This window comes from Hipposideros armiger, unplaced genomic scaffold (genome assembly GCF_001890085.2).
Source record: "Hipposideros armiger isolate ML-2016 unplaced genomic scaffold, ASM189008v1 scaffold_63, whole genome shotgun sequence".
Lineage (NCBI taxonomy): Eukaryota > Metazoa > Chordata > Mammalia > Chiroptera > Hipposideridae > Hipposideros > Hipposideros armiger.
In genome coordinates this window covers 4,237,309-4,253,175 of record NW_017731413.1, presented here as the reverse complement: position 1 = coordinate 4,253,175, position 15,867 = coordinate 4,237,309, and the positions used below count along the sequence as shown (strand labels likewise).

At 37.6% G+C, this 15,867-nt stretch overlaps 2 protein-coding genes across 2 annotated transcripts in view; one reads left to right on the top strand and one right to left on the bottom strand.

Annotated features, from left to right (window-relative positions):
* Nucleotides 1-1,272: 1,272 nt before the first annotated feature.
* Nucleotides 1,273-8,144, top strand: SNRPF (small nuclear ribonucleoprotein polypeptide F). Its single transcript, XM_019641672.1, has 4 exons — nt 1,273-1,420; nt 3,314-3,439; nt 7,360-7,424; nt 8,024-8,144. Exons 1-4 carry the CDS (start codon nt 1,418-1,420, stop codon nt 8,088-8,090), a joined length of 261 nt encoding a protein of 86 aa, XP_019497217.1. The 5' UTR covers nt 1,273-1,417; the 3' UTR covers nt 8,091-8,144.
* A 332-nt stretch (nt 8,145-8,476) lies between these two features.
* CCDC38 (coiled-coil domain containing 38) overlaps nt 8,477-15,867 on the bottom strand; it is a 36,008-nt gene continuing 28,617 nt past the window's right edge. The window contains exons 14-16 of the mRNA XM_019641681.1: nt 13,929-14,134; nt 11,520-11,613; nt 8,477-9,272 (exon numbers count right to left, since the gene is read on the bottom strand). Of these exons, the coding sequence (XP_019497226.1) occupies nt 9,159-9,272; nt 11,520-11,613; nt 13,929-14,134 (414 nt within the window). The 3' untranslated portion in view covers nt 8,477-9,158. The remainder of the gene's footprint in view (nt 9,273-11,519; nt 11,614-13,928; nt 14,135-15,867) is intronic.

The following is a 15,867-nucleotide window of genomic DNA, read 5'->3' as shown; positions in this document are numbered from 1 at the left end:
ATTGTGAAGCAGCCTGGCACATGGTAGGAACTCAAAGTCTGTACAAAGGCTAAGTATCCACTAAGTGATGGTGGAACTTAGGGAAAAACCCACTGAACTTTGGGATAAATCATCCGTTTGGCATAAACTACACTAAAACGAAATGACTGTGTTCTGTCAGCGTTCTCCAACATTTACACTGACAACATTAAAATCAAGGTAACATCAACTGATCCCTTACATGGCCAAGCACAGGCCTAACCTCTTGGCATTAATTATTTAATCCTCACAACCTTGTGGATAGTGCTGTTTTGAAAGCCACTTACAGCTGAGGAAACAAAAGCCTCAGGGGGTTAAGAAACTGCCCAACACCGTCCCCAACCGATGGGCGGAGGTTCTGAATTCAGGCTGCCTCCCGCCTTACCCACTACTCCTTAATGCGTCAATACGTTTAAACCTAAATTCCAAATTCATCTCCTTCGGGCTGCAAAAACCAAATCCAAACCAGCACTACTAAAAGTGCGTCTTCTCCAAGAGCTGCATTTAGCATTTCAGATCGGAGTGAGCTGAAAGTCTGTACTGGGGAAAAACAAGTGAGATTCTGATCTATACCATTTTGCTATCAAGGATTAGTCCGTGATAGCGTAAACATCTACCACGACCTTAGTTATAAATGCACGTAAAAAGGCTGTACTGGGTTTCTGCTGGCAACGCAAAAGAAACAGATTGACAGGGAGACCACCACACCATATTCTAGACTCAATTTGACCTGCTCTGAAATATATTCTGTACTTGACTTGCTTCAGTGCGTTTCACCTCCCTTAGTCTAGTCTTGCTTCTCCTAGTTCCTTTAAAGTGGGTTGAAATGAGCATTACAGAATAGAGGTCAGGTAGAAGGGGACCGTGGCAGAGGAGCCCCCAAATCACAGAAGCTGTGGGAAAGTGAGGAAGAAATTCAAGAGCCTCAAACTCGTTCTCACAGGTGTAAAAGGACAAAAGAATGTCCCATTTAGCCAGGTTGGCGAGGAATCACGTCCGCTCTACAAGGTACACGACATCTCTCAGCCGAACCCTTGAGGTGAGCAGACCAGCTACCGGGCCAGCTCACTGTCATTAGCAACCTCGCAGGAACCCTCCCTCGTCCAGTAGCCCACGGCCTCCCATCGGGCCGCACGTAGCGCAGATGGCACAAACTAGCTCAGTACCGCTGGTTGCCCGAGAGACTGCCCAGCCACCTCCTCCAATCAGCACATATCTCTTTACGTCCAATCACAGAAGCGGAAGAGCTGAAGTCGGAGGTAAAAGGTCACGCTGCTTTTTGGCGGCCATTTCTTCTGGAGCACCGGGGATCCGGCCCTGCTGTAGGTGCTCCAGTCTCGAGGAACGAACAACAGCAGGGTCGGGGGCTTGTAGCTTGCAGCATTTGCCCGTAGTCACGATGGTAAGGAGGGAAAGAACGCCTGAAGTCGCCGGAGAGAGAGGGCGAGTGACCCGCCTTCCGGGCCTTGGTGGTTGGTTCGCGCGCTGCCCATTCATCCGCTGCCGCGTTGAGGCGCAGCGCCCGGGTCGCTCGCTAGCCCCTTTCTTCCTGCTCTGGGGTCTGAGGCGCGCCCTCGTTCCTCTGCCCTCCGCTCCCCAGGAGTGCTCCTGGTCCTTTCCCCCTCTTCGTTTGAGCCTGAGGCACCTTTGGTGGCCGGGGTCAGGATAAAAACGAAGCGGTTTTTCGCGTCCCACTCACCACGCTGCAAAGTCCGCTTTCGTTCCATGATATTGGGACTCGCAGCCCCGCAGTGTTCTGGAGCACTGAGCTCAGGCTTTGGAGCATTCATTTGTTCATTTAGCAAACATTTATTTATTGCTTGCTACCTGGCAGATACTGTGCTAGGCGCTGGGAACATAAAGTGGAAATGACTGATGCGGACCCTGGTCTGGGTTAACTCAGTCGGCTGTGGGAGGCATTAATCAAGTAGTATCAGAAGTATATAATTGCAGATAGTATTAGGTGCTAAGAAAGAAGCAGACGGGATGCTGTGAGGGGGCTCGATGGTACATTAGGAGAGTGATCAGGGGTGGCATCCCTTAAAGGGGAGGGATGTAACCTGAAACCTAAATGATATGAAAATATAGCGCCTTAACACAGGGAACATGAGCATAGGCCCTAAGTACGGAAGGAAAGCTTGGCCACTTAGAGGAATTGATAGAAAGCCACAGCTGCTTGCAAGAATAGTGCTTATGAGATAGCGTCAGGCAAGATCTCTGTGGTCGTATTAGGAGGTCCCCATTCTCCAAGTGAAATTGGAAGCCATTGATGCATTTTAAGCAGAGATATAACATGATTTTAAAAATAAAAAAGAATAGGTAATAAGCTGGCGGAAGACAGGCGTGCAAATGGGAGACTCACTAGGAGGTTATTGCAGCAGTCCTGTGTCATTTGAGATAATGCTGAATATGCTTATTTTAAGTGGGTTTAGTAGCTAAGGTTCTTGGTTCTCTTCTTTCTTTGAGCTGATGGGTGAGCAGATGAGGGATGGAAAAATGTCTGAATTCACTGAGGATACTCTGGTTTGCAGAATAAACAAACATCAAGTAATAGCTCATATGTAGGAGGCAATGCTAAGTCAAGTAAGACCCAGTCCTAGCTCCTAGAATTCAAGCGAAAGACTGTCAAGTGTGATCTGTCCCCTGCTTCTTTCTGTAGCCTCATATTTGGGACTCGGACAACACCGAATTGTTTGTATGTCCCTGACATAACCTTGTTGCTTAATTTCTTCCCTCCTTTACATAGGTGGCCCATTTTTTCCCTCTGGAAATAACCGGTCATCCTTTATTTCTTTTAGGCAACCTTTCCTTTTCTCTTAATGCTGAATTAGTTTGGTGCCCTTATACATAGCATATCTCCTCTTACTACATTGCAATATAAATTCTCTATTTGTATGTGTTTTGTCCTTCCCCCTCCCACTGAGAGCTTCTTGAGGACAGTGACTGTCACCTGCATTCTTCTTATTTATTTATTTATTATTATTTTTTTTTACAGCCTCTACTTTTGTTTCTTTATAGCCTGGAACAGTGAGTGACGCATATTAGGTATTCGGTGTTTCTTAAGGGAATAATGAATACTTTTTTCTTTATAAATTTTGATGGATTGAAGATGAAATTGGCTAAGTATTTAAATTTCTCCGATGCTCTTCAACAAATAAAAGTGAAAATTAATGTGAGGAGTCAAGAGTTTGCTTCATTTGGATACCATAAAATATTGATGCTTTGATAGCAAAGAGTAGGTGGTGGGAGCTGAGCTCAGGAAAGTGATTGAGTTCTGTTTTTGTTCTTTTTGCAGAGTTTGCCTCTCAATCCCAAACCTTTCCTCAATGGGTTAACAGGAAAGCCAGTAATGGTGAAACTTAAGTGGGGAATGGAGTACAAAGGCTACCTGGTATCTGTAGATGGCTATATGAACATGCAGGTAAGCTAAAGAGTTATAAAGATCATTAAATTGTATTTATTTTCTTTACCTTATTCCTCAACGGTTTAGTGTGACTTATAAGAATACAGTTAATTAAATTGACAAAGCAAAATTCAGGAATAAAGTCAAGGTTAGAGAGGATGTTATAACTGATAAACTACTTACGAGAGAGGTGGTAAACAAAAATTCAGCCACAGGTTTGACTCCTGGTGGTTAAAGTAAGAAAAGCTCAGACATTTGATTCATAATGCCATAAGGAAAACACACTAGTTTTCAGAAAAAGCAAAACTTAGCTCTGAAAGAAATTTTTCAAGTGAAATTCTTAAGTCTTTTAATGAATGCTAATGGCACAATATCAAAGAGTAATTCCATAAAAGCATTTCTTGAGGGAGAAAGCATACCAGCCAAAGGAATTAACTGACTGCATGTCTGTTACACTAACTACTGTAAATGTCTCAGCCAGGTTTTTAAAATATATATATATATAACATAACATTTTCCACTTTACTCATTTTCAAGCATACAACTCAGTGGCATTAAGTACATTCACATTGTTGTGCAGACATTACCAGTATCCACTGCCCCAATTTTTTCATCAACCCAAAGTGAAACTCTGTACCTCTTAAATAGTAACTTCCCTTTCCCCTGCCCCAGCCCTTGGCAAATACTGTTCTGTCTATTCTAGGTACCGTATATAAATGGAATCCTACAATATTCTTTTGGCTTATTTCACTTAGCATAATATTTTCAAGGTTTATCCATGTTGTAGCCTGTATCAGAATTTCATTCCTTTTTGTAGCTGAAATTATTCCATTGCATATGTATACTGCATTTTAACCCATTCTTCTGTTGAGATTAGAATTATTTCCACTTTTTGGCTGTTGTGAATAATGCAGTGAACATGGCTGTACAAATATCTGCCAGAGTCTCTGCTTTCAGTTCTTTTGGGTATATATTCAGAAATGGAATGCTGGGTCATATAGTAATTCTTTAGTTTTCTGAGGAACTGCCATACTGTTTTCCACAGCAGCAGCACCATTTTACATTACACCAACAATGCCCACGGATTCCAATTTCTTCACATTCTTACTAATGCCTGTTGTTTTTGTTTTGTTTTGTTTTTTGATAATAGCCATCCTGGTGAGTGTGAAGTGGCATCTCATTGTTTTGATTTGCATTTCCCTAATGAGTAGTGTTACTGAGATCTTTTTATGTCCTTAGTGGCCATTTATACAGTCTTCTTTGGAGAAATATCTAGTTATGTCCTTTGCCCATTTTTAAATTGGGGTCTTTGGTTTTTGTTGCTTAATTGCAGTTTCCAGCCAGGTTTTTTAGGAAACAATTTGAGGTTATATTTTTCTGAAACTCAGGTATTTATATAACTGGTTAATGGCAGATGGATGAATTTTCAAGGTCACCTAGACAGGTGGTCAATCCAACCATGACTCCAGGTATTCCATACTGCTAGGACTTTTACTTGTAGGCAGAATACTAACAGGATTACTTTAAAGCTGAGTTTTTCCTGAATTGAAGATTTTACCACTTGAACAGATGATACTCAGGTCCCCAAAGCTCTTATAGAGCATGGGTTTGGCCTGGAAAATTCCCCAAGTAGGAATCATTTATGAAGGCCATAGAAAAATCTGAAGAGTATGCCCCTTGTGCTGATAATGTTCCAGACTTAGAAACTGGTGATGGTTACACAACTTTATGAATATAGTTAAAACCACTGACTTGTACACTTTAAAAGCGAATTTTATGTTATGGCAATTGTATCTCATTAAAAAAAAAAAAAGAATAAAGAGTACCCACCAAATATTTGGTTTTAAAATGTACCTTCCTAGTGAGCCTGCCAGTTACGAAATGTATCTCTGAGTAACCAGAGTGATGATGCTTTTGGGTTTGTTCACTCAGCACATATTTATTGAATACCCATTATGTGCCTGCCACTGTGAATACACCAGTGAACAAAACAAAGTCCCTACCTTCAAGGAGTTTATGTTTTATGGTGGGAGATGGTAATGTAATATGATGTGGTACCAGGTAATTATAGATGCTAATGAAAAAAAAAAGTAGAAACAGGCAAGAGAGTGACAAGAGTGTGCAGTGCCAGCAAGAGCCTCTCTGAGGAAGTAAATTTAAACAGAGACCAGAATTGAGTGAGCAGCTAAAGAGAGTTGCTGAAAAGAGAGCAGCTGGAAAGAGCACCCCTGTTTCAGTGAACAGCGAGAGCAAAGCCTTTGTGGCAGGAACATGATTGGTGCGTTCGGGACACAGCAGGAACGCCAGAGCACAGTGAGGTAGTAGGGAAGAGTGACAGTGACGGAGAGGTTGGAATGGTAGTCAGAGGGCCTTTTAAGTGATAGACTTTGGATTTTATTTAAAATGTGATCGAAGGCTTTGGAGCATTATTGGATAATTTAGAAACCAGTTAAATGTTGACTATCTGCCAAAAATAATCACTTAACAAAAAAGTCAGTTGATATTAATACATTATTTTTAAGAGCTGTTACGTACAAAATGAATTGTCTCAACAACCACACAACAAACAACAAGGTTTTGTGTTTCAGACAAAAACCTTGTCCTCTGGGTATAGGTTACTTTTTGTTCTCAGTAGGAGAGGGAATAACATCCAGTAGCCATATTAATTAATTGACATGTTTTAAATGCCTCAACCTCACATCCTCTGTAATCCCTAGTTTTCTTTCCCTTTGCCACTTGCCCAGCTAGTGAAGGAAACTTCCCTCCCTCCTTTCTTGCCTGTTCATTTCTTTTGTGAGTCCCAGGTAGCACTGATTGTGGTTTTTAAAAAGTGTAAGTCAAGTTTATTACCTATATGTAGAAGGAAAGCTAAACATTTTGATGTAAAATTAGAAATAATATAGTTCCCTAACTATAAAGGTTACTCTTTTTTTTTTGTTTTTACTGTTGAAACATGAAGGCTTTCATCAAACTTCAAGTCCCTAAAATACCGTAAATGTTTACCACAGAATAGGTATGTAACCCACCAGTCACAATTTGGTAATGAAAATGTTGAGTTTCAGTATTAATGAATGAATTTCAAATGCCAATTTCTAAGGCATTTTGGGTCAAACTTTTTTAATGAGTTTATTATTATTATTAAAGTATAGTTGACTAAAACTATATATATTTAATTTTAGGTGTAAACCACAGTGATTCAACATTTATATACCCTGCAGAGTTACAATAAGTCTAGTAACCATTTGTCCCTGTACAGAGTTACTGTGATATTATTGACTGTATACCCTGTGCTAATAATTACATCCCTGTGACTATGTATTGTATAAATGGAAGTTTGTAAGGTCACTCTTAATTTTTAACCCCCTTTTAAGAACTTGTTTTTCCCTGTTTATTAGCACATAATTGTTAAAAAAATTCTTACTCAGTTCTTTGGTTTGGCTGATGACTAATATAAAAGTACTTGGTATTTTAGCCATAGCTTTTGTACACCCGTTGGGTTCCTCAGTATGATACTACAGTATAACATTATTACTCCAAGAAAAGTTAATGGCTGCTTGCTTCTTTGCAACTGAATTTTCAGAAAACTTCTTAATTGCAACTTATTCATAAATTGGGAGAGTGCCTTCCTCAACACATTGTTTTAATGTTTAATAGAAAAAAGTATTACACAACTGAGAGATTTTAAAAATTATGTTGAAATGAGATTTATTATATATTAGTTCTATATCCATCAAGGTTAACTTTTCCGAATATTTATATTAAACTAAAAAGTACTACAATAGTAATAGAAAGCTAATCTTCTAACATTAATTATAGATAAATGTGAATTGGTATAGAAAGGTCTCAGTTAATAACTAAGCTCTCTCACCAGTGTTAGGTGCACCGTTATACTGTTTATCTTCTGTATTATACTAATATATTTTCTTTTTTTTTTTAAGCTTGCAAACACAGAAGAATACATAGATGGAGCATTGTCTGGACATCTGGGTGAAGTTTTAATAAGGTAACCAAACAGCAGTAATTGTATATGTAAGGAGTATTAGAAATACCCGTTAAAAGTAATTTAGTGCTTCAATTTCAGAATTATTTTTTATATTCTTATTAATTTAACATAATTTCTACAACTAGACTTCAAGAGTCTTTGAAATTGTTAAACTTGTCAAAGAAGATTTAAATATTTTGGAGCTATTCATCCTTAGGATTTTTCTAGTGTTGATATTAAACTTCTAGCTCTTAGCTGTAACCTTTTTCAGTGGTTTTAGTTGTAGGAGCTTGGTTTTAAATTTTAGTTGTATCTGGATGCTGTTAGGGATTTTTGTTACACTCATTTTCTAGAACTAACTTTACACCTCCTAATTCTAGTCATTATTCTCTTTGGAAGATCATAAGATACCATTTTATAACAACCACATGGTAAAAAAAAGTGTTGTGTGCTTTTAAACAAATCAATGGTAGAAACTTTTATTTTAAAGAGAGAAAAATGACATATTGTAAATTTAGCATTCAGTATTTTTTATAATGAAAAAAAATCTAGTAATTGTAAATCAGAACTTATGTGGTTTCCGGTTGGAAAAACAAAATGGACTGTTTTTCTCTTTACAGGTGTAATAATGTCCTTTATATCAGGGGTGTTGAAGAAGAGGAGGAAGATGGGGAAATGAGAGAATAGCATCTATTGTGACAACTTATTTTTATATACAATAAAAATGTGTTTTCAACTTGACTGGTGAACTATTCATATTCAGATATTTATATGCAAAGTTCAAATGTTGAAACAATTGAAAGATTATTCACAGAAGTGATGCATGAAAAATCACTCAACTTCAAGTTTTGGGTTTTTTTTGTAAGCCCAATACTTTATTTTTTTTTTAAAGGTAAAATTATTTATATGCTTTATAAATGTTTATAAAGGTGAATTTCATCCCTTTTCTTGTAATTACATATTAAGAGACCTTTTGAAAGCAACTGCTTCTTTTAAAGTTATTTTTGAGCCATTTTTAACAGGTATCAAGTTAAAAATTTTCTTAAGTTAATATATAATATATTTTACGTAGTTGACAAATTACATATTAATATATCAGTGTAAGCTAAACAATGTATACATATTATAGCTAAAATTGAAACATCACCTGAAAATTAAAATGATTATGGATATAGAACACAACAGAAATTATAAACTGATATTTAGGCTGAAGACTTGGTTTGTTCACTTAAGAGAATGAAGTTTTCTGAGCAGAACTCCTTAATGTGAGTTAAAAACCAGTCTTACAGTTATGTTCTGAGAAAATAACCTAGTGGTTTTCATTTCAGTTTTAAACTTCTCAAAAACCCTTGAGATATATTAGAGTTGAACATTAAAATCTGTACTCCACAGTGATAAAATGTATACTGTGAACTTTCCTGTGGACTGGTTGAAAACGTGGATCATTTAAAGTCTGATGTTGACAGAGAATGCCACTGCTACAATTTAGTGATCGTTCACCATGTAGTTATATCAGTAGAGTTTGGATGCGAATCCCCAGCTGGGACAACTCAAAGTATAGATATATAACGTTTAGAATAATACTTAAAATATGGATAATAAAAGGCTTCAACAACAAAATCACTCCCCAGTCTTACAACCTTTAAAACAAGGGTCTCTCTTCTTCAAATTGGGTAGGCCAGCATATAGGGCAGAATATTGCCATTATTGAAAACCAAAATCTACAAAATATGCCTAACACATGACAGTTTCTATTCAAGTGAAAAAATATTCATCCTCTACTGATTGTGTTTTTGTATCCTTGATTGAAAGTAGTTGATGTTTGTCACTGGATGGAGGTTTTGAACGACAGACAAGTCGTCTTCCCAGCTGAAACAAATGAAAAAATAATATTCTTAGCATAACCTTTTTCTGTTGAAATGTAGGTAAATTACTAATATTAACTTGATTTTTTTTCCAAGGAATAATATGGTTTAAAATAGTAAATAATCAGTTACAAAGGGATTGATAACCTAGTAGATGTCCAACATGCTAGGCAAAGTAAAGTAACAAATGGCAAACCAGAGTGTGCAGAAGGCAAAAAAGCAGTTAGTTGGGTTTTATGGGGCAGTGAGGGAGATATAGGCAGTTTCAGTCATGTCAGCCTAGAGAAGCACCATGAGGCCAGCAGCTCTCAGTGCCACAGCTAGTGTTTCCTCCATTGGTTGGGAGAGATTGCTCTCTGCTGAGCATCGGTTCACACATTTTAAAATCCTGTTAAACAAAACTTGAGAAAACTATGTGCTGTCTTCCTCAACACAAGTAATCCTGTTGACTCTTGGAAGTGTTCCCACCAGGACAAGGACAGGCTCAGGGAGATCCCTAGTTTCACACCTATTCATTCTCTCAGGGGCATACACTCCAGTACATCATACTCATTATTTTTCTCTTTTAGTTGTTTTCCCCCCATATATTTTTAGTTGTGTTTTGCTTTTACATATGAATTTGTGTCAATTAAATGGATGAGAAAACTATTCCGGACATGAGATTTGATGGGACGTCTCCACTGTGTCTCAAAATGGGCACTACCCCTATGTGAGACTGTCCCCTGCATTGGAGAATGTTTGACATTCCTGGCCCAGTGAACTAAATAATGGCAGTGTTCCTTCCCATCTTCATACCAACAAAAATGTCCTTAAGGGACTGGAATCCCTGAATTCCTTTTTGAAAGTCAGAATTTTTTTTTCACTGTCTATGATCTCCTTTGGTAACTTTTGGTGTTAATATGTCTGAGAAAATTTCCAGTGATGAAGTGTCAACTGGGTAAGAACTTCTATCACAGATCTTCATGTGCTGTCAACCTATCACTTTTTTTTCCAGTTTTAGTTTTCATTCTTATTTTTAGTCTGTTAATTTGATAAGCATTTATTGAGTATCCACTCTGTGCCAGGCATTGGGGATACAAAGGTCATAAAATTCATGGTCTAGAAGGAAAGATGGTTATATTTTAAAATAATCCTTTCAGTTTTGTGGGTTTAGTAAATAGTCTACATATGGGAGAGTGATGAATGGTTAATTATTTGGGAAGACAAATCAGGTCTTCATAGAAAGAGTTGAACTAGAGAAGCACAGACTTTTTAAAATGAAATGCTTATTTAAATAAAATAATTTATATTTAAATAAAATAAGGTAATTATCACTTTTTGACATACATATTAATAGTTATTGTACTTCAGAACTTTTTTTAAGCACTTAACCTCAAAAGGCTGGTTGTGAGGTACACAATAAGCATTCACTATGGGTTAGCTATTCCTATGGTAAGGTTCAATGTCCACATAAGCTTTGTAGATAATCATGACATTGGCTTCCTGGAATATATTTTAGACCCTAACCTAGAGGAGGGAGAGTGGCATACAGAAACAAAAGGCCCTGCACCCGCAGCGTGGGGGCATGGAACGTAAGCACTCAGTGACTGCCCAATCCTCAACTTCTTGCTACAGGTAATCTTCCAATATGAAGAACCTTGACTTCTGGTCCCCATTCTGCTGCTAAATCGGAAGTGACACTGGGTAAATCATTTTAACTTTAACCATTAATCTCATTTTTACAGTGAGGATTGGAAGACTTCCAGTTATATGTAATTGTCTGGGTTCATTATCTCCATTGTTAAGTGAAAGAAGCAAGGTTCATAGCTACCAATTATAAGAAGAATTTACACAAATACATAGGCTATTTCCCGAAGGATGCAGATGAAACTTAGCGGTGGTTGCTTCCAGCAAGGGGAACTGAGGATGACTTAATTTTCACTGAAGACTCTTGTATCTTTTGAACTTTGAACCATATGCTTGTACTACCTCTTATTTTTTAAAATCTCTGGTTACATGAATCTGGAGCTAAAGAAAAAGAGGAGAAAGGGACAGGTTTCTTTTTGTAAAAAGGGGGTCTAATGGAGAACAGTTACCCAGAAGTTTGAATTATTCTAAAAGTAACAAGGAACCAGAGAGACCATTTAAAGCTGTAAGCAAGAAAGATTCTTTTACTGAATAGATTAGACGGATTAGGCATTTTGTTTTCGTACCACAGAAGCACTCACATTGATGTAGTTGGACCTACGTGTGTTAATAACAAAACACAAACCTTTTTCTTCGGTTGCGCTACTGCTCTTTCCAGAGCAGCTTTTAGCCTTTCCTCCTGGTGTTTTTGTTTTTCTTTCATTTTCTCCTCACGCACCCTGTCAAGAGGAGAACATGTTCTTCTAAGTATAAATCACAGAAAGTGAAAAACACCTACATCATTACTACTTGGTAATGAGCTATCTGTTATAAGATTGCCATTAAGGTTCAATGAAAATAATTCACCTACAGCCGTAACTATGGTTTTTGAATATTCAGGGGAAATCTCAACAACAGATCCTGTTTGTGTTGAAATGGGATGAAATTGCATGTCACCATTTTGGTAAACTATTCTGATCTTGGTCTAACAAGCAGTTCAGCAAAGCCTTCTCATTGCTCCACTTAAATTTCAGCACTTCACAGTTAACCTGGACAACAGCCACTTGGATTAACACGTTAAGCGCCAAGCCTGTTTTGTCTTCCTTTCTGTTTAGCCCGCAATATCCGATTTCCCCGATATGCTTTCTTTTCAGTCAGTTGTCTGTGGTTTGTGTTCCGGTGCAGTTTAAAAAATGTTGCTTTACCCGTAACAGTGACAATGTCAGTAGAAGAAACATGTGAAAATGATTCAAGTGAAATTAGTTTTCCTAATAGAAGAATATAATTTTTTAAGTTGTATATCGTCAGTCACCAGTGACTGACGCGGTCCGAATGGAAAGTAGAGTGTCAGTCACCGGTGACTGACATGGCGCTTAACGTGTTAACTGCCAGTTACTTTTCCCCCTTTTAAACCTTTTTATTGAACATGCAGAGAAGTACACAAATCATGAGTATGTAGTTTAATTGCCACAACAGTGTATTTACCAGTTAATTTTTTTGAGTGGTATTCTCAAGACCAAGAAATGCTATTTGTCTTGTTTTCTTTGGGGCTGTGAAGATAAAATTAAATGAGATGACCTGTGCAGTCTACTCCAATGTCTGGTGCAGAATAGGCAATAAGTAATCGCTATTTTGTGGACATATTTAATTTTAGGTGTAACTGAACATTTTTTTAATGCAAAATTGGTATGTTAGGCCCCTCCAAACCATGGGGAAAATCAACTAATACCCTCTTTGATAAGAATGATAAACAATTACAATTAAAATCATGTATCACCGCTGAAAATAAGTTGTAATTATACTTTGATGACAATTCATTTCCTACTGTAAAAAAGTTGCAGTGTTATTAGTATAATTAATCAGGTCATGTTATGGAAGGAATCATCTCTCACTTGTAACTTTTTAAAAATTTGCTTTATATTTGATAAAATTCCATCAGGATCATCTTACTATATTCTAGACTTCATTTTTATATGGGGGAAACAATATAATGCCCCATACATGGATGATGTAAGTAAGCAATAATAAAATATATTTTTATAGATTTAATATTTAATAATATTAATGGCTAATAATTTCAGTACCTAACTATGTGCCAGACACGCTTTAGTGCTTTTACATAAGACCATTTAGTTTAATCCTCACAATAGTCTTACAAGCTATTACTGCCATTTTACAGATAAACTGAGACTTAAGGTCACAAAAGTTGTAAACGGTGGAAGCTGGGTTGAACCCACGCAGGTCATGTCCTTACTTACAGCCATAGTACTAGTCTGCCTCCCGACATGTTTTTCTGCCATGTAACATGGACATCATTCCACCTGTAAGCATCCTCTACATGCCTTACTATACTAGGGATCCTATATTTATAATAATCATTGCCTCAAAGGTAGTAATACATAAAATCCTTGCTTAACTCGGAATGGAAATTATTGGTACATCGGTGCCTTCCCCCAAAAGGCCCCACAGCAAGCAAGAATGTGCAGGCGAGGGTGCGGGCTATTGATGTGTAAATGCTTTGTATGGAAGTGTCGGCAGTTACACAGGAAAACCCTCAATGCAAGGGTCTTTCAAAATTGTCTCATAGGTTGAGTCTCCTGGCAGTTTTCCAATAAAGGGCTTCTAATCTATGCCTTGGGATTTCCACCACAACCGCAGTTCTTCCACATGATAGCTCTTCAGAAATCTTCATGTAAGTAGTGAATATTCACCCTGAAAATTCACTTTTCCGGGCTAAAAGAACCCCTCACGCATCTCAAACTATCAATAAGTCAGTTGTCCATGGTGAACTTTGTATTCACACGGTTCCTTTCCTTCCCAGTGCTCATGGACCATTGGTAATGACACATTTGTTTCATAAGGATATTTGATGAAAATGTTTCACACCAAATAATAGCTCTTATGAGGAGGGCAGGGCTGGGTTTGGTTCCTCCCCCTGCAACTCTGTATGGTCATCCTTGCCATATAAGAGAGAATTGCTAAGTGTTTTTGGAATCCAAGCAAAAACAGCTACTTATTAAATCATTCACTACGCTTATGTAAGCCATTGCAGTACTTTTGCCGTCGTTCTTTCTGTTTTATTCTCTCAATTGCCTCCACATTTTCTTTGGGAACGGTTTCAATGAGATCACTCAGTTCCACCAGGCGAGACTCGACTTTTACCAGCTTCTGAACAGGGTCGAGGCTGCCAACATCACCATCTCCAATGCAGACTTTGTATACTTGATTAATTTTTTTACTAAGAGAGTCTATCAGTTTTTCCTGAGATTGAAAAGAAAAGGAGAGCACAAAAACATCTCATAACTATTTGCTTGTTCAGTAAATGTGAAGTTCTGTTTTACTATATTACAATGAAAAGGCTTTTATGTGCTATATGTTTCCTTGTTTAAAAGAACTTTAATACAACAGAAGAGTGAGGAAAAATGCAGCAATGATATAACAATTTATAGTCCGATCCTTACTATAGTAACATGTTGGATTATTTTCTTAAAAACACTTCAGTCTAGGTATAAAAAGTAATTATAAGTATAATTTTTTTCTTGAATGTTTCTGTATATCTGATTCCCTGAGCATTCAAGTAGAGACAACATACATTTTAAATCTTTTTTTACCTCTCCAATGCATATCTGTGCAGCACAGCATGTAGTCTCCTTTATTTTTTGCACTTGCTACTATAATTGCTAAAACTAATTATCCTGTCTGATAGTTTTTTGCATACATGCCTTCTCTCCCATTCTAGACTGTAAGCACCTGGAGGGAAGGAGCTATTATGTTTACATTTATATCTTAAAACAGCGTCTTGCACATAACTGCACTTAATAAATGTTTGCTGAATAAACAAAAGCATTCTCTCAGAGGGAAAAAAGTTACAAGCAAACAGATTCCCAGGTTTGCCTAGAAAAGCCTTTTGAGGAATTTAGTTTTTGACTCTCTCCATTGGGAAGCCATTGCAAGTACTCTAGTCTAAGCAGCGGCTTAGGCCAAACCGTGCTGATCCCTGTACCTTGCTACTGTGCCGTTTTAATTGGTGGTAGAGATGCTGGAGCTTGTAGGTAACGTCTTGCGGGACCTGGAGAAAACTCTCATCTGCCTCCTCTGTGTACCGGACACTCGTGGTTAATAGGGCCTCAATAAACTGCTGGGCAAAGCAAATCGTTCTCCAGGTAGCATTCTGCCCCATTGCCTGATTCTGCCCAAGAAGATGAGAAGCACCATGAAGCTGAGGACAAATAACACTCAAGACAGATGTGGCTCCTAGAGCCATGAGAAACCCCTCCTGGAACCACAGGATCCTTCCAGAGCCACCGACAATTACAAGTCAAGACCTGGTACCAAGAGTTTTACTTCCAGCAGCTTGTCTCTCCCACTTCCTGGCTTAACCACTTTTCTGATGACCCTATTTACCATAAAGCCCCCCTTTTCTCTCTCTAAAGTAATACATATTGTATTTACTATTTATATTTAAAATGCTTTTTTAAAGAAAACTTGGAGAAGTACAACAATATATAGAGAAAGTAAAAGAAAAAAGCAAAAGTTCTCTTTGCCATAAGCTCCTTTTTCTCTCCCTTTCTAAATAACATTTATTGTATTTCCTATTTATTTAACAACATGCTTATTTGGGAAACTTTAGAGATACAGAAACACATTAAAGGAAAAAAGTAAAAGTGACCCATCGAGGCCCTGCAATGTGCATTGGATATGAACAACAACATTGCTGCAATATGAGTCATTTAAAAAAATACACTGAACACTGGTTCTGAGGAAAAGCAACTTTAATATGAGAATGGTTAGTACCTGATAGAAATTTCTGAAAGAGACCTCTTGAACACTTAAGAGTTTTAGAAATTGTTGGGCAGAGGCCTTTCAAGATGTCTTTTTTTAAGTTCCCGTCAAACAGGAGAGGAAAACACAAGGAGAGATATTTTCTGAAGATAACGAGGTAAGAACTATGTAAGAAATAGGATTAGGGAATGAGGTTAAAGAAAATAACTCAT

Coding starts and splice junctions, on each gene's coding strand:
- SNRPF (XM_019641672.1), top strand. Junction 3,440..7,359: donor ATGGCTATATGAACATGCAG/GTAAGCTAAAGA, acceptor TTTTTTTTTAAG/CTTGCAAACACAGAAGAATA. Junction 7,425..8,023: donor CTGGGTGAAGTTTTAATAAG/GTAACCAAACAG, acceptor TTCTCTTTACAG/GTGTAATAATGTCCTTTATA.